This window comes from Necator americanus, chromosome I, assembly GCF_031761385.1.
Source record: "Necator americanus strain Aroian chromosome I, whole genome shotgun sequence".
NCBI classification, from domain to species: Eukaryota; Metazoa; Nematoda; class Chromadorea; order Rhabditida; family Ancylostomatidae; genus Necator; species Necator americanus.
Window position 1 is genome coordinate 34620824 of NC_087371.1, and position 27766 is coordinate 34648589.

The following is a 27766-nucleotide window of genomic DNA, read 5'->3' on the forward strand; positions in this document are numbered from 1 at the left end:
GATTAACCAGTTTTTTAAAAATTTTTGTTTATATCTCGCCGAACAGAGTTTTGTTGATTCCTTCAAGAGAATTCCAAGAAACCTAAACACTCAATCAATCACTCATTCCTTTTCCATACTCTCAAATGGTCGAATTTTACACCGAGTACCGGTTAGTTCTTAATATCATTCGAGTAGTGCACCATCAATACTTGTTTTCTCTAATTCATCCTGAAAAATCGAGAAAATTACCCACATTTTCCTGTTAATCGAAATTTTATTTCTAAACGCTGTTTCTCCTCAAAAAAATTTACTTGGAAAACAAAATGGTGTTTCGATTAATCGATTTTATTAATTTTTTCCCTAACATTTTAGAAATGGAGTGCCAAATGAACAAAATGGAATCATAAAAATTACGATTGAGAGCATGAATGGGTGAAGAAACGAGTTAACGAACGAATAAATGAATAGGTGAATGAGAAAAATAGTAAATGGAAAAATAAGTGGACGAATCAATGGATTTCTGGATGAAAATTATGAAAAAAAAAGTTACAAAGGTGCAGACGAGAAGAATCGGAATTTTTCCTTCATCTAAGACAATCGCAAATAGAAATTTAAACTTGCTGGCTATCTAACTTAATTACTTAAAAAGCAAAATTACTGAGTCCAGTACTAGTCGAGTTCAATTAAATTTTAACTTAGAAACTGGATAAAGAAAAATTCAAAAAAAATTAATCGGTTGAGAAAGAGACGTCGGTGCAAGGATAAGCCCTCAAAACAAGGTTTTGCACTTAAACGTGGCCAAAATTGCTCCCAAAAGTCCTGAAATTAAAAAGTGTCCTCGTCAGAGCTGGAGTTAGCCGAAGAGATGTTTAGATGTTGTTTAGATTGTTGATGTGTTTGTTGTTGATGTTTAGATAAGATGTTTGTGATTGGGTTCAGTTTTTTTTCTTTAAAAAAAAAGTTACAGTGGACAGTGGTACGGCTGCAAGTGAAAATAATACAAACATAAATAAAATATATGATAATAATAATAATAATAATAAATATTGAATAAATAAATAATATAAACATAAATAAAATAATATAAACGTAAATATAATGTATAATATAAACAAACAAACAAACAAGCAATGAAGCGATTTTCAACAGGTAGCAGTCCACTTTTATACCCACCAACGGGAACTCTACTCAAGCTTATGATTACTTTGAACTTTTACTGGTTACTCAACCATGACGACGTGGAATTCGCGGAGCTTGTGGTTCTTTTTTTTTTGCGGTCCAGCAACGTTCACGGATTGATGGCAGAAACAGGGAGAACGGGACTCGCTCGGACTCATTCTAACCGCTCCACGAATGGAATAAAGTGCTCCACATCCAGGGACAGCCCGCAGATCCACAAATTAGAATAAAGAGCCACACACACACACACCACAGAGTGAGCACAGCTTCCATCGCGTCACTCAATTCGACGTTCTCTTTTTTTTTTTCGTCACCCGTGCACTACCCGATGTTGGTGTGCACTTGCGGACGACGAGGATTTTCGGATGGGCGCGCAAAACATTCATTTATCTTAGCGAATAGAATTTGTCCTGAACTACTTGAAACCACAACAAAACAAAATAGTTAAGAAAAAAAGTTTTGCGAGAAAAAAATGTGATCCAAAAGTAAAATAAAGGTAAATAAAGTTAAGGTGAAGGTAAAGGTGTGTTCGAATGAGAATTCGAATGAGTTTTGTGTTAGGTGTGTTCGAATGAGAATTTCTTAGAGATTCCTCCCCCCCCAAAAAAAAGGAGGGGAAAAAGCTATGAAGATGAAATATCAGTAAGGCGGTACGTATTAAATAAATTGATCACCGTAACCTATCAAAAATCAAACTCCAAGGATTAGAAAATAGCGAAAAAAAAGCTGTAAAGTCATCCCAAGAAGGAGTTTTGGTGTGTGGTAGTTGAAGGTTTCGGGATAAATGTAAAAAAAAAAACAATATTACCACAGTAAATGAATAGTTAAATAAAAATTACACGACTTCTATTTTGTCTATTACCCTTATTTCATTTCATTTTATTCCTATTTTTTGTTTTTATCGCTCGCTAAGAATGAGATATCGTAACGACTATGGAGGCCTTATGATATCCTTACGCTTACGTAAAGGGAATATGATGGGGAGGAGCAGAAAGAAAGAGCTGTACAATTCTGCACAGTGGATTGATCTTATGGAATCATTGGGCGATTTTTCAGCGTTTTCCTTAAAACGTGTTTATTTTAGAAGTTTAAAATGTCCATAAAGCTTTCCGCTTGTCTCCAAGGAAAATTTTAGGCTAACCTAGTTCCATAAAAAAACAAAAACCCATACAACTTGCATCAGCGACCTTTTTCAAAACAAAATCTTTCAAAAAATTACAAAGCTTGGAAATCACTACCGAAAGGGAGTCCTTCCAGTATATCCGGTAAGCGTTGGCTGATTTAGTGCTATTTGAGCAGCGTTAACCCTTTTAATGTCTTCTGCGTGGATTTGGAGGGTTTAAAATTTAAAAATCACCTATGGCTTTGATTTTTCAAGTTCTTATAAAGATAATAACGTTGAAACCCTTAAAAAAATCAATAAAAATAAAATAACAGTAAAATAAATAGTAATAATATAATCTATAAAAATAATATAATCTACATAATTTAATATAATCGATAAAAATAAATAAAATTTTTCAAAGTTCAGAGCAAACTTGACCTACAGTTGAACTAGCCTAATCAGGGCTACCGTAATCACGAGGTCAAAAATCAAGGACGAATTGAGCATAGGTGTGGAGGGAAAAGAGTCCCAATAAAATTATACTATGGACAATCGACCGAAAACGAATGCGAATGAGGCGAAATGGCCAGGAAGCGATCGCACCGGCTACAGTATTCATACCTGGGATACTAACAAATAAGGCGATTATGTAAATACTAGAGCACGACCTGGACGACTGTTAATCGCCGCGATAAATTTCATCGTAAAACCACGCACCACACCACACACACAGTGCTGAAATGATCCGCAACTCAATGTGGGACCCTAGAGTTCTATGGCTTCGACATTTTAACATGGGCACAATTAACGGGTTTTGTTGGTTCCAGATGTGTAATTTTGGAGCGTGGAGCCGATCGTGGAATTTCTCGACCGTGCATAACTCAATTGGGCCCCAAACGCTTAACGATGGGATTTTTATGTGTGCAGGTACGTGTGGCAGAAATATGCTACACATACGGATGATATTAGTGAAGAGTAACATAAATACCTTAAAAACTTTAGGAAATGCCATGAAATCGATGGATTTTTAGGAAAAACTTAACCTTACTGGTCTATGACTACCTGTGGAACATGTGTTTTCGATAATACCACCCCAATCTACCTTCCATGCAGTATCCTTAAGTGCTGGCGTCTGGATGATGTACGTAAGAGATACGTACTTTCTGCCCGGTTTGCGTAAAATTGTTAAGATCCCGCTATTTTTTCTTAACGTAAGAGGTAACCTCCGCCACCAGGATCTAACAAGAAAGCGTGCCACTGCTTCGGAAAAAACGCTTATAATAAGATTTTGCTGAGCAGAAAAATCTAAGTGAAATAAATTCAGGAACCAGCAACCAGAATTTTCCTGGTCCATCTTTTCACATTTATTCAGCGCGAAGGTGATTGCAAGAAAATAAAACAAAACAAGTTTTTTTGTTTTTCTTCACAAATTAATTGCTAATTTCTTACAAGAACACAAACAGTGGGAAGCGGTTTTTAGTTCCGTTAACCGAGGAGCGAGAAAAATCATATCACATTAATTTTGTTGCTTTTTTTTTGTTTAGCAAATATTTCTCTACTCCTCTTCGAAAAAAAAAAACCCGGCAGAGAAGCGTGACATGAGGAAAATATGTTCACACTCCCTTTGAAACTTAAGTGTAGCTCTGAAGTGCAGGTATCGTTAACAGATGAACTATCCAGGAAATTTTATCGAACGGATAAAAGCAAAAATACAACGAGCACTTCTTTCCATGAGTGAGACTAATTAGAACTTAGATTAATTAAATTAAACCAGAAAAATTAAATTCATTAAAATTTCAGACATTAAATGATTATTTTTGATTAGTGAATTTTCTATTTTGCTGCTGCTTAGGAGAAAAATAAAGTAGTTACTCGTGAACCGGTAAAGAATCAGCAGAATTTTGGAGAATTCCACAAAAACGACTGGAACAGAATTGGAGAAGAACCGAAACGAATACTGCTTCGGGGAAAAAAATGTTCAAGTGCAATTATTGAGAGAGGAGTAGACGTTATCGAATTTATCTCCGTTTATTTTTTGCAGGTATTCGCTGAAATTAAATTAAAATTCCTAAAATTACAAGGAATAAAGGAATTTCTTTGATGGAATGGTGACGTTTCTGCTTTCCTTCTGCTTTCAGAGGAAAAATTAGGAGGTAATAATAGGAATTTCATTGATGAGTTGCAATGTAATCCTACAAAAAACAGGATGAAAAAGGAATAATCCGATGTCGAACAGTAAGCAACGATAAAGGAAAAAGTAGGTAAGAAGACATTTCATGGAAATATGTTTTCTTATTTCTTGCTAAGATTTCTATTTCATTTCATTTTCAAAAAGGTAAAAAAAAAGATACCGATGTGACCTTGAAACCGCCACAGGCGTACAGGCGCCCTGCTGAACGAGCCTATAAACCTCGCCGAGCGCCAACCATTGGAACTGGATACTGTAATTTAGGCGCGGCGACGTCTCTGAGGTTATATGTAAGTGAATTTCTTCAGATTTTCACCTAACCACTTATTCACTCATTCACTCACTCACTCATTCACTCTTTCGTTTCCGGTTCCATTAGCGAATTCACGCGAATATTTCACGGATGGGGGCGCGTGGAGATGGACACTTCGGTTTCTACCAAAACCAAAAGCACAACCACACATTTTTAAAAAATATCCGATTTCACTAATAATATTCAGAATAAATAAAAACTGTGGGTTTGTAAGAGGGTCGACTGTCATTTATTTGCATTAATTAACTTAATAACAAGATTACTAACTTATTAACATTATTCTACATTATTTACTTTACTTTACTTTACTTTACTTATTAACATTATAAGATGGTCAAATTTTAGATTTCTTGTCAGATTTTTTAGAAATTTTGTCAGATTTTTTCTTCCTTTCTGCACTAAAATTATTCTCTTTAAATTAGGAAGCTAAAACAAGTATTTATTATTTATTTACTATTTTTAATTATTTTTATTTTTACATCTAATTTTTCTAGCTTGTTTATTTTAAGTTTTTTGTCATAACTTAATTATTTTCGCTTCATTTATTTCTTATTTGCACAGTTATATCTTATTTTAATTATTACATTAATTATTTTTATTTTAATTATTACATAAATTTACTCATTCATTAACACATATCTGGATGTTTTTGCAGCATATGGAATTTAGACAGAGTACAGTTAACTGCTTTGCAAAATAAGCTGGTCATCCTGAATTTGTAAGATTTTTTCTTCCTTTCTCTACCAAAAATATTCTTTTTAGATTATCATTTTAGGAAACACTAATAAGCTCTCATAAACCATATCCATTAATTTACTTTTATCTAATATTTATTCTTCTTATTTTATTTTATTCATTTCATTTATTTTTCGTTGATAATTTATCTACTTGTTTTTATTTTAAGGCTATGATATAGAAAGTTCATGATATAGTCTTGCTACTAAAACATATTAGGAAATTATTAGATTTCACTAATAATATTCACAATAAATAAGAACTACAAGCTCAAAAAGAAATTGATTATTATTTACTTGCAACCATTATTTATTATCTATTGTTTATTTGTTTGTTTGTTGTTGTTTCTATTTGTTTTTCTCCTCATCCATTAATTTACTTTTATCTATTACTTATTCGTCTTATTTTATTTTATTCAGTTCATTTATTTTTCGTTGATTATTTATTTACTTGTTTTTATTTTATTTATTATTTACAACTGTTGTACACAGATTATTCACAACACATAGAATTTAGAAAGTTTTTAGTTAACTGTACTACAAAATAAGGTGACTATTTTCACCATTTTTTCATTTTTCTTCTTTTTTTCTACCGAAATTATTCTTTTAAGATCTGGAAGCTCAAAAAAGTTCTCATAAGGCAATAAAATTGAAAGTTCATGATGTGGCCTTGTTACTAAAATTTTATAGACTATTTTAGTATAAAAAGAAAATCTTTCATAACAATTAATTGAAGTAGAAACAAATAAAAACATAACTATTTGTATAAATAACCTAATAAACGGTATGCAACGATAGGGGAAAAAGTAGGTGAGAAGAAATTTTATGGAAATATGATTTTTTTTTAATTTCATGCTAAGATTCCAATTCATTCTTTCCAAAAAGTAGAAAAAAGGAATATAATTTTAAGAAGCTCAATTGCCCCCTTCCAGGGGTTACAAACCTCCGCAAACCTCATTTCATATGTTGTTGTGAAGGAAATAAAAGCAAGATAAGAAAATAGGAATAAGATAAGAAAAAGAATAAGAAATAAGATAATAATAATCGATATTGTAATTTTTTTTTTGAGTAGTGGGCATCGTATACCCGCTCAGCAAATTATGTGCTACAAAACCAATGCAAATCCCTCTCCTCAGTATTTTCCTAGCAATAAAATTTACGTGAGGCGAAAAAAAACTAGGAGAATTCGTAACGTGATATGAGAACGAATAAAGTGCTAAAAAGCAATAGCGTGGGTTTTTTTTCCGTCCGCACTACAAATGAATGTAATTTTGAGTATTCTATTAATTTTTTCCTTCACAAATAAATTAAATAAATATTGGAAAATGTTGTTAACGGCACAAATCACGTGCTGGCGCAAGAAGAACACGGAAACGTTCAACAATACACAGAAATGATAGGGGCATAGCGATTAAAAAACGAATTGGCCTCACACAAGACTTCTGAGGATTTTGATCCATGGGACTAGCCGTTGGGTCTCTTACGGAAGTCCTCACGGATAATGGTTACGGTACGAGGTGGTCCGCTACGCTACCATTTCATTATATGAGGTAAGCACTAGTCGATAGGATCGTGACTGAGTACACCTATCCTTCTTTGCATGCTATTGAGTGCAATGTAAATGAATAAATAAGTAAATAAATAAATAAATAAATAAACATCTACTATTCTGGCTTGAAGTCCAAACGCTTTTTTTTAGGATGTTAAGACATTTGGGAGGATAAATCACTTTTGGATTTCTTTTGACTTTTTCAGGATTCACGACGCAAGCGATAATCCCGAAACGCAGGCTGTTAAAGATTAAAACATATCTTGGCTACTGAAAAATCAATAATCAATCATAATCAATCATCAATGAAGTATTTAATCAATAGTATCCATTCACTATATTACATTATTTATTTATTGATTAATTACTATTATTGATGCATCATTTATTATTACTTACAGTAATAAAGTTATAGTTAATTGTATTATTTCATAGTTATTAATTTTAGTTCGAAAGATCAATGTTCATTAATTAATTAATTTATTTATTTACTATACCTATTTTTATTATTATATTTATTATATTATTTATTTATTGTTACTGTATTATTTATTACCATTCAATATGCCAAAATTCAATTACAGTCGATTATGGACGAATTTCCAGCCCATCCCATTAGTAATCATTCAGTTTATGGATGAAGTTAAAAATAAACTATTTAATAGTATAAATATATATGTAGTATAGTAAAAATATAGTATTAAATATTTAAAATATTTAATAAAGTAAAGAACTTGTCAGCATAACAAGAAAAAATAAACATCGAAATTTTTTCGCTATTTTTTGTCATACAAAAGCGTTTTTTTTTTCTTTATTTTCAACCAGGTATTATGTGATTTTATTGAGAAGAAGAAAATGTAGAACGTTTCGACAATTACAATTTATTAAGAATAACTGATTAATATAATTAATTATTTTAAGAATGAAGAAAATATTATGAAAATATTGATTATTTTAAGAATTAGTGTAAATATATTAAAGAAAAAAAGACAAGTGAAAAGGAATATAGTAGAAAATTATTTATTATTTATTTTTAAAAAATTAAAAAGTGAAAAATATTGCTGGAAAATATTTTCAGTAAGATGTAGAGTCAAAGTGAGTTATAAAACATATTATTCTACGTACAGTAATTCCTCAGGGTCCTCAGGGATAATTAGTACAGGATTAACGATCGTATTTCCTACTAAATACATACTTAGTCATGATTCATTAGTGATCCCCATCGACCATTGGGCGACTTCGTGCGAAGAGTTTCATTTAAGAATCAAGGTAAAAATCTGTGAATTAAATTATAAATTCCCTCAAATTCAACCCTCAACAAAAATTCTGATTATTTCAATCCTTAAGGGAAATTTTTAGAAAATCAAAGCAATCCTTAACAAGCAAATATTATTAATTATTAATCGCATGAAATGTATTTAAATACTATTAACATATTACTAATTAATACAATGAATAAATGAATTTTGAAAAAAAAAATTAAACTAAATATAATACGTTAATACTAATGACTACTACTAATAAACGATAAAATTTAACGGGAAGAATTTCTCATCAGAGGTATTTATTGTTTTAACCATATATAGATGATATCAGAGTTAATTAGTTCAATTATTCATCTATTATTATTATTATTATTGTATTTATTTATTTATGTTGTTATTTACCTATTATTTACCAGTCTTAACGTCCGACCTTAGCCGGACATTTCAATCCTTAAGAGAAATTTTAAATACATTTTCTGGTGCCTTATCCCCTTTTACTTATTTATTTATCCCCTTTTACTGATCAATAAAAAAATAAATGTAGTGGCGTTTTCCGTGAAATTAAATGATTTTTAATATTTTTCAATTTTTAATTTTTTAGAATAATATTTTTAAGTAACGATAATTTTTGAATTCTAACAACGCTTTTTCGTTCTTCTGTTTTACACATGTGTCACGTGTCATGTCACATCCTTCTTCGCAAGCTATTTAGTTTGACAAATAAATAAATGAATAAACAAATAAATAAATCCTCCTAAATACTATTCTAACTTGAAGTCGAAAAACAAATACGTTGTGAAATTGGAGTGAAAAAAAGGTTGAACAAAATCAAAAATTCTATATTTTATCCTCTAGGTGCACAAGTCTAAGGTTCCAGGATTTTTTCTTCCGAGAAAAGGAACACAGATAATTGTAGCTTGAGAAAAATTTGCTGAAATGATTACAGCACGTTCAGAATGGAAAAAAAGACAACGATTTGATGAAAATGAAGACATCTGTCTATGAAAAGTAACATTTATATGAAAAGAAAAATAGCGGGACAGAAAAAAAAATGCATTGCTCTCCAAAAGCAATAATATCTTTCTTTATGGAAGAGACATTCCCAGGATACGAGAATTTTCCCAGCAAGTCTCAATTTCTTCTCTTCAACAGCAGAGCAGCAGAGCAGTGAAGCGCGTTGGATCGGAAAAAGATGGTGTTCGAGGAAGAAGGAGAAGAGGAAGTGGCTATTTGACATCGAAACACATATCCCCGGATCCGTAAAATTGCTATCCTAGAGCAGAAAACACATACGTATCCCCGTATATTCGCGGTCACGAAGTCACCAAAATTAGATGTTAGCAGACACCGTTGTCACCGTCCATCACGACAAAATGAAAATTTCGGAAACCACAAACACAGCCCGACGAGCAACAGCCACATACACTAAAAACATATAATTTTCACTCTATTTCGAAAAAGTATGGGAAACTGTAGGGTTAATTGATTTTTTTAAAAAAAATTATTTGAATTTAAAACTCTAATTTTTTTAAACGGATGAATCAAAATTTATAATTGAAATTTTTTAAAGAAAAAGAAAATTCCAAGAATTTATGGAACCAATGACCTGCTTCTTGTATATTCATGTGGTTAACAAGGATATGAGAAAGAATGTCGAGTGTTGGGAAGAGACTTTAAGAAAAAAATAAGATAAAATAGAATCAAAAATAGAAAAAAAATTGTGCATCTCTTTTCTCTTGATTTCTCAGGAATTGACATTGACGATGTTCTTTTGAACTTGGAAACGTCTCGCCAGAAAAAAAAACAAATAAATAATAAAAAAAGTAATAAAACAAACAAATAATAAGACAAATAGAATAGATAAAGAAATAATAACAATAGTAATAATAGTAGTTGAATCTTGAGGATCTTCCGGAGAATATTGAAAAAACCCTCCAATCTTCTTTTTTTATTTTACTTTATTAACAAGCAATTATCCTTATTCCATCGCATTTCACTTCCAGCAGACGTTAGTACACAAAAAAATATTTAATATAAGCAGTTAGAAATCCTAAATCCTGAATTATTCTAGAAAAATCTCATCGACCAACCACACCTACATAACTCATAGAGAGTAAATCCCCCCCCCCCAGGAAAAGTAGTGAGATGAGAAAACAGCGATCCCGGCCGTCTCCGGAACAGCAGCAACAAATTATAGCTTAAAAAAACAATATATGTGCTGAAAATTATGTCCTGCTTGCGCCAATTTTCTCATGATTTTCTCACATCATTTTCCGGACAAAAAAAAAACATTTCTGATTGTTTAGATACTCACTAAAAAAAAACATCTACCATAATTCCTAACAGGAAAATGATGTCTGGGAGCGGAAATATTCAGCCGAGAAAGAAAAATGGTTTTTTTTTTAGATTTTTTCCTAATTGAAGCATTTCATCTCCAGGTAAGACCAATCTATAAAAAATTGTTATACAAAAATTTAAAAAATTGTAAAAAAAAATATAAATACATATAAAAATAACGAATCTAATATAAAAATACAAATTATAAAAAATTATTACCCGTTTGATTATTAATGAAAACCTATGGAGTACTGATTATTTTATAGCTATTATGAAATAATGAAATAATAAATTAAATCAATAATTTCTATAACTTCTGCAAAACAGGATATTTATGATCTTGGAAAATTTCCATTTTTTGTACCGTAATGACCACAACTTTTCACAGAGGACTAAGAGTTCTGAGAATTCGAAAACCAAAACAAAAAGACCCGTGCAAACGTGATTGAAAAATCCTAAATTTTCCCGCTGGGAAGGCTTTAAAGTGGATTTATTCAATGAAATATATACGAGAAGCGTAGAAGAACGCAGAAATTAGAGTCCGATGACGCGTTGATGGATCCTGACACGATTTATCCAGAGTCAAGCGCTTCTTTCTTTGCAATTTTTACTTAAACAGAGGAATAATAGAATTTGGTTCTATCGAGGACAGAGCAGGAAAAAAAAAGGAGAGGATGCGCTGCCATTTCAATATAATGCTAAGACATTGCGTGCTTAAGTACAATCATTCCCCCGGAGCGAAAACCTATTCCAGAAACATGAATGAGTTCATCCAGAAGCACATGCTAACCCAATGGTACCGAATTTATTCAGGGAGATATCGCTTGTTGTTTTTCCATTTTTTCATTTTTTTTTTCTGAACTCATCATTCAGACAAATTTCCTCCTTTGCTACGTCTCAAAAGCGTTATTTTTCATTTACACAAAAGTACAAAATAATATAATAATACAAATAGAGTAATAATAATAATAATAATAATAATAATAATAATAATAATAATAATAATAATAATAATAATAATAATAATAATAATAATAATAATAGTTGAATCTTAGAGATCTCTCAGAAATATAAGAAATAAATAAAATATAAATATAAAAAATATAAAAATATAAGAAAGAAAAATATAAATAAAAGAAATCTAAAAAAATATGAAATATAAGAAAGAAAGAAAGAATATTAAATAAAACAAATACATAAATATAAAACTAATAGCATTAATTAATTAATAGCAGAAAATGTTAATAATACGCCAATTAATGATGGGGCGGAATTTTTAAATTTTGGAATTTAGCGTTTTCTAGTGAACTTCAAAAAAATGTTCCATATTGTTTACGGTGGGGCGGGTGTGGCGCAGTCGGTTAGAGGTGCGTTGAGCCACACGGTCAAGGGTTCGAATCTCCCCTAGTGCTCACCAAGCCTTGCATCCCTCCGGGTTCGATAAATTGGTACCAGATTTGTCTGGGAGGATAAGAACACTAGCTTGATCACCGGCAAGCCATTGTATAGGCCAATGCGCGTTCCAAAACCTCAACGATTACGAATTCCAGTAAAACGCGTTGGTGCATCCCGAGTGGATTGATACGCCACTGACTTTATCCTTTATCCTTTTAATTAATGATATAAATAAAAAATTTTGAGAAACTAGCGAGTTGTTTATTTACGATGACGTCATCGAAAACACCGCCGCGATTGCACCACGTCGCCACGAAGCCATACATAGGTTTCCCCCCTCCGGCTGCAATTTTGGCTCTGTCTGCTCCGTCGCTCTGCATCGACCGACATTGTTTTTCATTTGATCCCTGGGAACACAACGCATTGAGCACACGACGGCTCGAACTTGCACTCTGTAATAGAATACTGGGTTTGATTTCGAGGATTTCGAGGATTTCGTTGTGTCCAGGGAGGGGAGGCGACTGATGCTTGAAAGGATCCTGGAAGTTTCTTTTTTCTTTTCTTGGATCCTGGAAGTTTTTTCTTTTCTTTTCAGGAGGAAATCTTGATTTAGAAGATCTCGTTGTCTCAGGGGGAGGGGGGACGACAGGCGCTTCAAAGGATCCTGGAAGTTTTTTTCTTTTCTTTTCACGGGGAAATCGTGGAAGATCACTGGGGAGAAGTGGAAAGATCCTAGAGCAGAAGCACCACAGTTAAAGGATTTGTCGGCGAAAAATCGATCACTTTAGATTTTCAACGAAAAATCGTTCCTGATATGGTTTATGGGTGAACTTCGCCAAGAAAATGGTGGATACCTGATTTTAATATATAATATATATAATGTAAGATAATATATAATGTAATAATATAAAAAATGATAAAATGATATAATATAATATAATAAAATGATATGATGTGATAAAATTTAAAATAATATATAATGTATATATCATATAATATGATGTAAATAATAACTTAATTAATGAATGGATGTCTGATTTTATGAAAAACAATAGCATTAATTAATTAATGGCAGAAAATGTTAATAATACGTCAATTAATGATATGCTAATAATATGTTAATGCAATATTGTGAATAAAATGATAATAATAATAATAATAACTATATTAATGCAAACACAATATTGTTGATAGAATATTAATGATTAATTTGAAATGAAACAGCATCTTCCATCATCACATTGACTCCGTTTTCCCAAAAATTGAAGTAAGTGTAGGCAAAAAATTATTTCACCCAACTCATTATTATTATTATTATTATTATTATTATTATTATTATTATTATTATTATTGTTATTATTATCATTATTATTATTATTATTATTATTATTATTATTATTATTATTATTATTATTATTATTATTATTATTATTATTATTATTATTACTCAACTCAAATTACTTCACAATCATTTCCTATACTGGAATTATCAACTGTTTCTTTTTCACATGCTTAGAAATTTGCAAAATTTCAGATTCACCAAAAAACGAAAATTTTCGTTTCAGGAAATTGAGGACGCTAGAAAAAATGGAAAGGTTCACTGATGGGGTGAATGATCGAAGTGGACCATGTATCGATCTCCCACAGATCACGACCTCAACATTTTAGTGATACACAGCGGTTACTGGAGTTCTATTTCATTTTTTTATTATTTACATCTTTTTTATTTTCTATTTCAAAAGCTGTTGAGATTGCCGTCTTCGCAGCAAAATTTCGTTGGAAAACCTTTTCAAACGTATCAAAATATGGTAGTTAAATATTTTATGCAATATAAGATCACTGTAAAAATAGAAAAGAGAAGGAAAAGAAAAGAGGCGAAAAAAAAAGAAAAAGAAAAAGAAAAAGAAAAAGAGTTGCTCAAAAATGTGAGCACCATACAGCTCTAGATCTACATCTACGGTCATTGATCCTGTGAACAAAAACCCGTAGCGAAAATTGATCCCCTAACACTTCCGTTAAAAAAAGAGGTGTTAGGGGCTCAGCTTCTCCTGTACCTTTTCCTTAGTGCCTAATCCTTAATAACTATGATGTGTAGTTAAAGTAGAACTTTGAGAATTTCTCCAACTAATTTTAGTTGGTTTTTTTTCAATTTTTTCAAGTGGAAAAAATATTTTCATTGTAAAATCTACTTTTAAAGCATAGACATGTACCATTCCTTCTAAGATACTATACTTCTCCTAGAAGGAGTGGTGGAAGTAGAAAAAATGAACCTACTACCACATTATGGTGATACATTGCACATTTACGTTAGTATTTAGTTATTCAGTATTTTTTATGACATAAAAAATTAAATTAGAAAAGATCAAAGCTGGACAAAGTTCTACAGAGTTCTATTCCTTGTCGTTTCTGTTTTACGGCATAGCTTTAGCTGTTTTTAAATGGATAAACAAATAAATAAATAACATAACATAGGTTACAAAACCTATATAGAAGCAGGGAAAGATCCTAAGCCGAAGATATGCCGCTATTCTTGGAATAACCACCAATCCAGCATGTCAACAACAAAAGAAATTGGCGAATTTACGATCGGCTCATAAAATGACGGGAATAAATCAGAAACACACGTCGTCCAGACGTAGAAGTGGCGTAGTTCCAGAGCTGAGCCGTCTTTTACAGCCATCAGATGAACGATGATACACCAGGAAGTTCATTTTAGCCAACCACAAAAAAAATACAAGCTATAACAAACATTAAACGGGGTGTTTACGTCGGCGGAGTTCACCAGGATTGTTAGGATGGCTGATAAGAGCCGAGCACGGGAACAACGTCCGATAACGTCGGCGGTGATGGTGGCGACGGTACGACAGACCGTTCATAGTCGCAATCGTAACTTATGTTATGTCATTTATTTGTTTGTTTATTTATTTATTTAAAAACAACAAAAGCTACGCCATAAAACAGACGAGTCGCAGTCGCAACAGTCGCAACCCTGTGCTGGACGAATTTCGTGTCTCTTCGCCGACTCTACTTCATTCCAATCCTTGTTCTCTATGTGTATGTCCATGATTTAAGCTCTAGGACACGTAGTGGTCTCCATCACTCTCCACCACCCTCCACTTTTCACTCGATGCGTCGATTCATCGTCGAGTGCCCGAAGTGGAGGTGCCGAAGCACCATTATTCATCCATGTGTATATCTCTTGGCACTATTGCCGCCACCACCACCACCACCACCACCATCCATCCATTCATCCATTCATCCATCCAAAGCCCACTTCGATGACATCGCCCCGACTGCGTGGGTTCATTATAAGGACGTGCTCAAAAGAAGAAAGTTCTCCAGAGACATAAAGAACGAGACGACGAATCGACGCAAAAATGCACCACACACACACACACACATAACATGACGAGAAGTTAAGCGTGTGACGTGGATAGAACACGCGCGGCGGAAACAGGAGAACAAATTGAGCCGCCAGCCGCCTCCGACGTCCGACGACGAGCACGAGGACAACGGAGCTGACGAAGAAATATGCGGATCGTGGGAAAACACAGCAATCGCCAGCAAATTAAGTGCGCAGATCCCTCCCCGTGCATAATGTATTCAATATTGAACATGAATAATGATTAAGTGATGAGGGTTTAACGCCCCTATGGGGTTAGTGGATGTCCAGAAATTAGACGAACGGTTTAAGTAAGTAGTAGTTTAGTAGTAGTTAGTATTTAGTTTATTAATTAGACAAAGTTAATAGTTTTAGTTGGAATGTAACTTTCATTGTCCTCATAAAAAGTTTAAAATATTCTCCTAACCACAATATTTCTAATAATAATCCAGAATAATGCTAATAATCTAATCCCTAATAATATCTATATCCCAGTAATTATTTAATATTTTCTTGATTTCAACGGTTTTTGAGAATGGTTTCTGATTGATGTGAGTTTTCTTTTCGCGAAGTATATCCACTTCGCGAAAAAAAAAAACATATTTATGTTTTACTCCTCATATTTTTTCATTTTTCTTTTTTCATATTCTTTTACTTTAATCCGCCATCTATTTTATTTATTTATTTTATTTTATTTGAATTTTTAAGCTATTTATTTTATTTGAAAATTAACGAGATCACAGATAATCATTATTATTTCTTAGAATTTTTCGTCAATAAATATTTAGTTGTTTAGTTTTTAGTTCAATATAAGGAGGATTGTTGTCATTTTTCATAAAACTGCAACCACCACGGAATTTAAAGCTTACAAATCGAGAGAAAGTCAGAAAAAAGAGCAAGTTGGAAAAATTGCAATGATAGACGCTAAAAACAGCCAAAAACCTATGTGAACTGTACGATTATGGAATTTTCCGTATCGCAACTTATGGATTTATGCAGACATATGCGATTGTGATCCGTAAAAACCTTGACAGACGACTTCGAGTTGAGAAAATTCATGAGTTACGCAAAAATCATCAGAGTCATCAACACGAACATTGAATCCTGGCCGCACATGCCGCGAAGTTACGAAAATTTCACGCGTTATCCAAGCTAAAGCAATATTAAAATTTTTGTAACCGTTTTCCTTCTTAGCGATCGTTTTCCTTTTTTATTCGTCGAGAAAGCTGACATTGTCGCTTATTAGGTGTAATTGTGAAAAATTTTTATGTATGTAAAATGTAAATTAAAAATTTCTATGTAAATGCAGTTTTTTTTTCAATTACATTATTTGAAGTGTAAGGTGGGGAACTTTGAAAAGACCCAATAAAGGTCTACCTAAAATGAAAATAATTACTAAGAATGAAAGAAAGTATATTTCACATTTAAGGAAAATTTTGTTCAACTTATTATTGAAAAATAATGGAAAAATCAGAAAATAAAATTAAAATAAATAAGTGAATGAATAAATAAGAGTAGATGAATAAGAATAAAAGTGTAAAGATATGGAATATCGTGTCATAAGTATGTCATTTGCACTTTTAACGCAATTTTATGCCATAATAATCAAATAATTCAAAGAATCGAACCGAATACTCGTCCAAACATTATTTATTAATTTTCCTTTGTGCAGGAAATTCAATAAAATATTCCGAAAGTATAAATAAAAAGTATTCTAAAGAAACATTAAACTTGTTTGATTCGAATAAAAAGCAGAAAAGCTTTTGTTGCGGTCAACTGCGTTAAAAAGGAGCAAAACTACCTGGATTTCCCGAACGATCCAATCCTTGGACCAGCGAAACATTCACAGTCCAGCTATCCTTTAATTTCTTGCGAGATTTGGGGCATAATTATAAAAATTAATGTGAATTCAAAAATTTTTTACTTTCAACACTATTTTAACCTTTTGAAAAACGTTTGTATTCTTTTTTAGGCATAACAAATATACTGAAAAATTACTTCTTTAACCTCTACAGAAAGAAAAATTGGAAAAAATTCCACATAAAGGATTTTACAGAATAATTAGTGCTATTCAGTAAGTATTATAGAAATTTGAACGCGTGAGCGGCGGATGTTCATCATGGCGAGAGAGAGAGAAAAAAAAACCAGCTGTCCCATTGGTGCTTCTTTGAATTTCCTTGAATTGAGGGAAATGAAGCACTTGAAATGCTGTGCTAACTAACTCTCAACATCGTTAGACGTACTTTAAAACCACATCGACAAAGACGACGTAAAAGAAATTCGTAGAAAATATGTTAACGTTCAACGATTTTGTCGAACATTTCTTGGAATGAAGTTTAAAATTATTCTGGAAATTTCTGTGGAAAATCTCTCAATGAATCAATACGATACGATTCCGCCGACGATGAGAACGTGATGCGTAAAATAAGGGCACTTATTGTTACAATCCTACATCAGAATGACTTAAGTGCATCACCCCCACGAATCTGAGATGGTACGGAAGATACGGCTTCATTCGTTTTGGCGCACCATTTTGTACAAGAGGTTCGATTGGAGCGCGCCAGTCTTGTGCGGCGCCGCATCTTCCGGGCCGTTTTTTACGGCAATTAGGAAGAATCGGACGGAATCACCCACCTCTCCATAATCTACGATCCCGTATAAGAATACTCCACCTGAAATCCGTACCACCTCAGATTCGTGAGGTGATGCCTTTAAAATTACGGTAAACGGTTGCGCTCGAATTTTAGCGATGGGACCCTAAGTCATCTCTGTTATTTTAATGGAGCACGGGTCCCACTCGGAGCGCAAACGCCCACGCACACTTCCATTATGCTTCCGCTCATCTCGGAAAGACGATACTCAGTGATGATGTAAAAATTTTATTCTTAGCGGAACATCTATGTGATGTTCCCAAGTTGATGGTTAGGCTATCCCTAGAAGCGTCAATGCTTGGATTTTCTTGAAACAAACCACCTGATCTCCTAGAACTCTCCGAGAGAAGAAAAAAACTTGTATTGTTCCACAAAAACTCTCTTATCTGATGAAAATCATCAATCAATATTACACAATCACAAATACAGATCGGTTGGATTTGAATTGAATCTGAACCTGATCTGAACCAATTCTCCTATTTCCCTTTTTACATACCGAACGAATCCAGGGGAACGTCCACGGAAAAAGAAGCGCGCGTATAAAAGGAACGTTGGTGGGAGTGCGAAATCGGATCTAATGCTATAAATCATTTGGAGAATGCCCCCGGGCTAGAAGGCGAAAGCAAAAATTCGTCTGAGCGCTAAAATGTAGCGTGAAAAACTACTCTTTTAGTAACTTGAACATTTCTTTGTTTTCTTTTCTTCAGAAATATTATTATTTCTATTAAAAATTCAATAAAATCAGCTTATAGCAATGAAATACACATTGTTCGTCATAAAAATCATGCTCTTCTAACCGAAACGATCCAAAAAAGCGGGTGAACCTATATTTAAGCACGTAGATTTAACGACTGGGTTGAAATTTTATTTTTTGAAAAAAAAACTGATTTTCCAGTAGAAAATCTTAAATAGACGGCGAATAAATTGCGACCACACCATCAGAAGATAATGTACTTCGAGAAATTGCATCCATCCAAAGAAATTGCTAGAAACGGTGAGAAATTCGAGGTGGAGAAAAAAAAAGGAAAGGAAATCGGATAGAATTCGTAGATATCCCTTAATGAGTTTACTTTTTCTTTTTCGATAAAAATAAATTTAATCGACTTCAGCTACAGCTAATTCACCGTCTTTTCTGCATTTGCACGATTACTAGTGAAAAAAATTTCAATTTAACGCTTTATATTACCTATTACCGTAGTATTATCATTGTAACGCTAAATGATTACACAAAAGTTGTAAAGAGAGCTGATCAGAGAGGAGCTGAAAAAAAATTCCAGAAAGAGCCATTTTTCTCGAAAAAAAAATCCAGAATTATAGAATTATAGAATTATTATATTATAGGAAATGGTAGAGATGTTTACACGTTTCATGATCTTTTTAAAAATTCAATAAATTGAAAAATAATCCGGAAATGTTCCCCTACTCAACTACTCAACGACATGAGAAGAATTATTATATTATAGGAAATGGTAAAGATTTTTACACCGTTCATGATCTCTTCAAAAATTCAACAATTCGGAAAAATAATCCGGAAATGTTCCCTTACTCAACGACAGGTGAAAGTTGAGGTTTTAGTTTCCCTGGAAGTGCAATTGCACAGAAAAATCACAGATAGAAATTTCTAGAAATGTGAATCCAGCTCCAGGATTGCTTGTAGGCAGAGAGAATGGGTTTTTTCTTTTGTCGATCCGCTCCGTAGGGTGGAGCTATCTCCGCCCATAAATCTGGATGTTCATTTGGGACTGAGAGAACGTGGCAGTGATGGACTTATCTTAATGACAATAGAATCTAGTTTACAAATTGAATTCACTAATCCAGATGGGACCTCGAATGTATTTCCCAGGATTGGAAGACTAACAGCTACCCTCCCCCGCAGTGGAAGGTTTTTTTTTTCTCGAAATCTTGGAAGGAAATTTGTCAAAACCTTTTGCAACTACTGTAATTATTTCCTTTAAAGACTTCATCGGATTTTCAGGAAGCTGGGATCCAGGTGGGACCTAAAAGGTATTTTAGAGCATTAAAAGGAGTTAAAGCAATTTTCCCACGCAGTGGAAGGCTTTTTTTTTCGAAATCTTGGAAGGGAATTTGTCAAAACCTTCTGCAACTACTGTAATTATTTCCTTTAAAGACATCGGATTTTTAGGAAGGTGGGATCCAGGTGGAACCTAAAAAGTATTTTGGAGCATTGGAAGATTGAACGAATGAAAGCTATTTTCCCACACATGAGGGAGGGTTTTTTTTTTGTTTCGAAGTCTTAGAAGGAAACTTGTCAAAACCTTCTGCAACTACTGTAATTATTTCCTTTAACGGGATTGAAATTTCAGGAAAACATATGATTTTTTTGCGGTCGTCCATTTAGCAGTAAGATGTGTGCAACGATTAACGTTTTAGAGATAGAAACACCAAGAACGCACGGAACTTCACCGCTAAAACTCAAGAAAAAAAAAATCCACCCACGTTTCTTCTTCCATAACTGTTAAATTTTTTCCCACTGATAATTTTTGTAGGATCCTTGCAAATATCCTTACCTGGGAACGCTAGAGAATTCAAAATTAGAAGAACAGATTCTCTAATACTAATCTTAAAAGTGTTGAAGGAAGATAGCGTTTAGGCTTAGTGTTTTCTTTTTTATTAATATTTTAAGGGAAAGCGTACATGGGAAAATTTGATGTCGTCGGGCTTTCTCACCGTTTTTAATGATTCGGAACATAGACAAATTCTCAAAATGGGTAAGAACATGCAAAATACCGCCACCAAACCCATAAAGCAGAAATTTCTGGGAATTCAGGACTCTCAGTGATCTCAGATCACCCAACGAAGCTACTCTTTACAGTCATAGTACTCAAGAAATGAAAGCCTACAAAATATGTAGCTGATAAAATCAGCCAACAGACAGAACAGAACGAGACAGAACGTAACTTTTTACACTTCTGTGAGTAAAAACTACTTCTAGTTTATCTACTTCACGTGGTTTAACGCCTATAAGTGTTAAGAGGTGCCACGTTGGGTGAACTGAGCGCTTCGGTGCTTCCGAGACCGCTGATTCCTGGAGTTATGGGGACTGTTTCCGTTTTCTGCTGTGGTACTTGTCAGCTACTTCTCAGATCAAGTCTATTAGACCCCAGGAGAGCACTGAGCATCGAAAATTTTCCTCTCCTCCGCTTTTTCCGAACTCAAAAAATGAAAACTATTAAAATCTACTGTAAACTAAGTCCTTTTATGGATGGAATATCATGTAGCTGACACAGATAATACAAAAGTAACGGATCACTACTAGTCTTGCCCAAAAAATAAGTGAACGTGGACGTTTCCAAGGATTTTCCTCAAGAGCTACGGGATTTCCTTACCATACAATTAGAAACATTTGGAAATTATGAGTTCACCTTGGATTTATTTATTTTCTTTCTGGATTTCAGATTGAGATTTAAAAACTTAAACAGAGTAGAAGTCATTTTTCTATTAGAAAAAAGTTGTAAGTAACTGAAGATGACACGAGAAAAAGTTGCCGGAGCAGCACAAAAACCTCTGTCACGAGGAAGCTGACCACAAGAATGCCAAGAAATGTACGGAGTTTCGATATTTCTGGATTTTTCTGAGGACGAGTGGATTTATCACTCGAAGCAAAGAATCCACTGTTCTCTACCCTTCACCCCAACACCTTCAACGACCTTTCCTAAGGAGGGAATTTCCCGAAAGGACATGTTCCCGAGGACCTAAGGGTATGGTGGGGAAAATTCGAAGCGAGTTTCCAATGTGCAAACTTTTATCGAAACGTTTAATGATGATGATATATCGCTTCTGTGTTTTTTTTTCTCCGGAAAAAGTCACTCAATGTTCCATGAAGCAGCCCCCAGATGACACCGATGTCAAACGGATATGTTCATTTTTCAAACGAGTCAGATGAGCGTAGGATATGCTGCGTTGACGGATGTGTTCCTCATCATTGAAGTGTCAAGTCTCTCCTAATACTCCCAGAGGAGAAAGGAAATAACTCTGTGCAGGGAACTCTGTTCTTCCAGAAACGTATGGCTTAAAAATATGATAGCCATATAAGGAAAAGAAAATTCTTCGGGAAAAAAGCTACTCATCTGGAAAAAATAGGGAAAACCACAGAGAAAAAGCTACCTAAGATGACGTGAACGTGATTTATTAGGTTGGTCCGAAAATTTTACTGCTGTACGAATAACTGCACGACAATTCCCAACCTTACGTGACAAAACTTGCTCGGGGAAAAAAATTGCCAAACCGGGGTGGGAGGATTCTACCGTACCCAGCTTATTCGCTCAATTTTTCCCCGTTTGACTATCGCTTGCTTCGGGAACTGAAGCTGAATCCACGAGAGAAAAAATTCGATGAAAATTCGATGATCAGAATCAGCTGGAAGGTGAGGTTTGGTGCTTCTTCGCCACTTTCGCAACCGCCAGCGTTCTGGATTTCTGGGATAGATAGTCTAGTGAAACGTTGGGCAAACATAGTAAATCATGCTGGTCATAATTTTTTTTTTGATTTTTGTAATTTGTCCTTGGGAAAGGAAAAGAAAGAAAACCTTAATGTTATAAGTTTACTGCGTTTTAGAACTACCGCAGCTCATAAATTAAAATTTAACGCGACCGCTACAGAATCTCTTAATAACAAAATTTGAATGAAATCCAGGATCCAAGAAATAGTCGGGAAAATCTTTCGAACTTCCCATCCACATGGTACACAGCGTTTGTAGAGAGTGTTAATGAGAGAGTACGATAGGGAATTCTGAATTTTACACTACTGAGCGCCAGCAAAGTACAGAGGTCCCACTGATGTCCCGAATTCGTGCAAGATCATGGTGAGTGCTCAAATTCCGCACAGATTTTTCTGGAAGATACGAGAAGGAAATGGAAATTCACAGCCGTCAAAATGAGGATATTTCCATGATTTCCTGATATAATGTACCTCTTACCTCTTACTCTGGGCACGCTTTTGAGCGTAATAAATAAATAAATAAATAAATAATATGATTATTATTGTTTGAAAAAAAATTGTGAAATTTCGTGCAAGACTTTCGGATCAACCTAAGGGTCCTAGTGGTCGTAAATCCACCACGATGCAACTGAATCAACACAACTGATAATGTGGATGCAGGGGTGGATGTGCCGAAATTAGGGCCTCATGATGCTGCTGCAAGGATTGGAGTGGATAATGTGAAGTGTGAGGACGGGAGGAGAGCGCCAACGCCCGTCCGTTCGTCGCGCTCCCAGAATCCCATGGGGCTGAACCCGAGAGTGAGGGGAAAAAAAACGCGAACACTCATTAACTGAGAAAACATTCGTGTTATCCGTGCCCAAATCCATCGCGGTTACGGCCCCCGACCACTCTCGCGCCTTTTCAAAATTAGGTTAGGAAAAATTCCCGCTTGTTCGAATGTTTCCAGGAACACAACTCTAATAGAACTTCGTTGCTGCTGCTGAATGAATCAAGCTTCTTCTGCCATCCGGAATGCGTTCTGGATTGCGACGGAAGCAGCAGCAGCAGCAGCTCGATTTCAAACCCCCGTTCGCGCCGACGCTACCGAGCTCAGCAAGTGTCGGCTGCTGCACCGAGAACAAAAAAAAAGAACAGAACAGGAAAAAAACCCCGGCTACTTGAAGGCATCACCCCACGAATCTGAGGTGGTACGGATTTCAGGTGGAGTATTCGTATGCGGGATGGGAGACTATGGAGAGGGGAGTGTTTCCGTCCATTTCTTCCTAATCGCCGTTAAAAATGGCCCGGAAGATGCGGCGTGTGCACACGGCTGGCGCGCTCCAATCGAACTTCTTGTAGAAAATAGCGCACCAGAACGCCCGAAGCCGTATCATCCGAGCCGTTTTTTACGGGAATTAGGAAGAAATGGACGGGATCACCCTCCTCTCCGTAGTCTCCCATCCCGTATACGAGTACTCCACCTGAAATCCGTACCACCTCAGGTTCGTGGAGTGATGCCTTCGAGCGATATCCAACAATGAGCTGCGACCAGAAAAAAAAAACGTAAGAGAAGCTGCTGCGGTGAACAATGTGCCATGGTTCTCCCTGTTGAAGTGGAAAGAATCAGCTAATAAGCGCTCGATGATGGTTTTTTCCCCTTTCATTCATCTCTTTCTCTCTCCCCTCGATCTCCACCCCACTATTTCTCCGCTCTCAAAACTTTGCACTTAGCAAATTAAATATTTCCTAGAATGTGTCGATTTTGTAATAAGCAATATTTCATGCGTCATATAAAGATATGTCATTAAGAATTCGAATCTATATTGCTCCAGAGAAAAAAAAAACGCTTTCCTTGCTAATTCTTTCCGGTAACTAGGGAAGTACTGGATTACTAATGCAATGATTTTACAGAACAACAAAAAAAGAAAAGTTCAATTCTTATCTTAACTACAGCAAATCAATACAAAAAAAAAAATGTATGAAATTCCATTTAAATTCGTTTGAAAAATTAATTAAAAATAATAATTTCTAAAAAAAAATCGGGATATTGCTTGTTGATTTTGCAGCATAAGCCTTTTTCCTTCAAAACGTTTTTGTGAGCAGCAGACTTAAAGACCTCCTCCAAAAGAGGAAATGACCTTAAACTCGCTTCCATGATTGTAGGAGAAGATGAATTTCGAATAATCCAGAAAGCAAGAAGGAAAGTACATGCTGTTGAATAGAAAAGAATAAAGAAATCCACAAAAGATATGCATTTTCTTCTTCTCTCTTTGATTTTGCAGCATTGTCGAAGCCTTTTTTGTTAGGCCCAGACTCAAGGACTCCTCAAAAGGAGCTTAGGTCAATTGATTCGACCAGGTTAGTTATAACAATTAATACCAGTATCATAACTTTTCAACGAAATTCTAGAAAATGAAAAAATCAAAAGAAAAATCGGTGATTTATACAATCAAATCTGTGAATTACGGAACGTTCCCAGAAAACGTTCCCAGTAGATTCATAGCTAACTTTAAAATATTTTATTTTGTTTCTGTTCCCTTCTATATCATTTATCTGGCCATTCTAAATACACATCTTATTAAAAATTAGTCAAATTTTCTACAGCAATAGGATCTGTAAGTTTATTTCTTATTTCTTGTTCAGCAGATTCCAAAATTCCAGAAAAAGAAATAAATAGCTCCTTTTTTTTGTTACCCGCTGTTATTGGTCAAAATTGAGATTTTTCACCTTTTTTTTCCTTGCAGATCTTCAAGAACAATAAATTCTGCGCATGATAAAAAGTAACAAATAATAATATAATAAAAATATAATAATACGTACCAAATATCAACGGGACAAATCAGTTTTTAAGAAAAACTCTCTTGAGAAAAAATGAAGAAAAAAAAACGACTCTATGAATTCTATGGTACAGTATTAAACTGCATATTATTTACGTCGGTTAAAATTACATGGCACTGACCATGTCCATTTCTCTGACAAGTCATCACCGGGACATGATGTCAGTAGATGACACATTTTCAAATGAAGCTTTTTTTCTCTCTCTCTCTTTCTACAAAATTATGCTACCGTATGACGAGAGGAGAAGATGAAAAAAACAGAATTAATTCCTATTGCTACCGTAATGAATGGAAATCAAAATTAGGTTCCATACAGATGAATAATAAAAGAGAATATTCTTTAATAAACAACATCAAAAATTATAATATTAATTAATAATTAATAGATAAACAATGCTACAATAATTATTTAAGTAAATAATAACGAATAAAAATTAATTAAGTACTCAAACTCTTTTTCATTTCTTCTACTCTTTTTCATTTTTATTTCTTTTTTTCAAATTTTAAACCCACAAAATGAAGACGATTGAGCGTACTCACTTCAATTTCTTCGTCATTCTTCCGTCGCTGGCACTTATGTCAGACATTTTATGCTACTAAATATTACTTTATATAATTACTTTATTAGTTGTAGTAGTATTATTACTTTATATAATTACTAATTACTATTACTTTATACTTTTTGCTATAATGGTATACTTATACCATTACTATTTATTCTATACGCGATTATTACTATTATACTATTAATATTTGGACTATGCTACTATTATTCTATCTATAATTGTTCATAGTAATTTATACTAGTATTTTATACTTTATAATACAAGAGAGGAGAAGAAAGGAAAAGAAAAGAGGGGAAAGAATTTGCGACCTTATATACTAATAATAATAATAATAATAATAATAATAATAATAATAATAATAATAATAATAATAACAATAGTAATAATAATAACAATAACAATAATAATAATAATATAACAATCATAATTGTTAATAATAATAATAATAATAATAATAACAATCATAATAATAATAATAATGATAATAATAATAATACGTATTTATAATACTTTCCAGATCTTTATTGTTACAAACTACAAGCGTGAACTCGTAGGTGTGCAAGCCTTCTCGTCAGATCATGTCACAAATTCTTTTCATTTCTCTATTTTTTTCTTCTTTCTTTCCTTCCATAGAGTTACATAGAGGGTGTTGCACGTTTTCCCTTCGATACTTATGGACTTGGTTCTAGTGCTGTGAAGAGCTCAACTTCAAATCTCCGCATGATTCTTTTCAGATTTTTAAAATCTTTAAAATAATCATTTTTTCATGAGTTTTTTACAACATGGGTACACCTTTTTTCTATGTGGTTCGAGCCATCGTTTGAATATGAGAGTTTTTCTGAAGATTTTTTATTTTTGATCCATTAAAGGAGTTTCGGCCCTTAATCTATATCAAAATTCCATGAATTGCGTTTCCAAATAATTTCTCATACATTCTCTTCTACCCATTCCCTGTAGCTTACAATAACGGTGTAGCCGGATCTTTAATGCTTGATTTTCTCCGGGATTTGCTGACATTTGACTGAGTTCAAGTCTTCAGGAGAATCAGAATTTCCCTCAGCAACTGATGGAGATGAACTCTTATAGGATGGGAAGGTCGCCAGAGGTCTGCTGGCATGTAACATTAGTGATTATCCTCTTTCAGGATGTGAAAATGGTAGAAAAGTTTTCAAAGTTTCAGGAGAGCTTCACGAAGATTTTTTACATTGAATTAAAACCGGGAGGTTTTTTATGTGTTCCATGCGCCCCGTTCGACCCTTCTTAGCCGAAATAGAAAGTTCATATTTAACTAATATTTACTTTTTACTAGTTATTACTATTCATTATTTTTTATTACTAGTTACTAGAGACTAGTTATTACTATTCATTATTTTTTATTTAGCCAACATTTATCATTTATTAATTACAATATATTTATAGTTTGGCTAAAGAGTTTTACAAATACTTTTATTTATTTGTTACAGTTTTATTTACAGTTTTTATAACTTTGTTTATAGTTTGGGGTTCTGTAACATCACAATGCTACAAAAATCCAAACTACTGCAATTTTCTTGCATTTTGATTGAAAAGAATTTTCTTCGAAAGAATTCCTCGGAAAAAAAAGAAAAAAATTTCTTAGTTACACATAAAGAACTTTTAGAAATGTCAAGAAATATAAATAAGATTATTTCAAAGCTTCAAGTCTAGAAAGTCAACAGAAAACTGGGAGTCACATCTCGCTTAACCTCATTTACTTCACAGCTGCTGCTCGTTTAGATTGAATGTTCGATGGAAAAAACGTCTTTTCCTCAACGTCTTTTCACGAATATGTGGTGAATATTTTTAAGATTTGGTTCGAATAAAT

General features: G+C 33.6%; 1 protein-coding gene across 1 annotated transcript; it reads left to right on the plus strand.

The window, feature by feature from the left end:
- Positions 1-12317: 12317 nt before the first annotated feature.
- RB195_007786 (uncharacterized protein) lies at positions 12318-15645 on the plus strand (the record flags this gene model as incomplete). Its single annotated transcript, XM_064181618.1, has 2 exons — positions 12318-12415; positions 15519-15645. 2 exons carry the CDS (start codon positions 12318-12320, stop codon positions 15643-15645), a joined length of 225 nt encoding a protein of 74 aa, XP_064038396.1.
- Positions 15646-27766: the final 12121 nt, after the last annotated feature.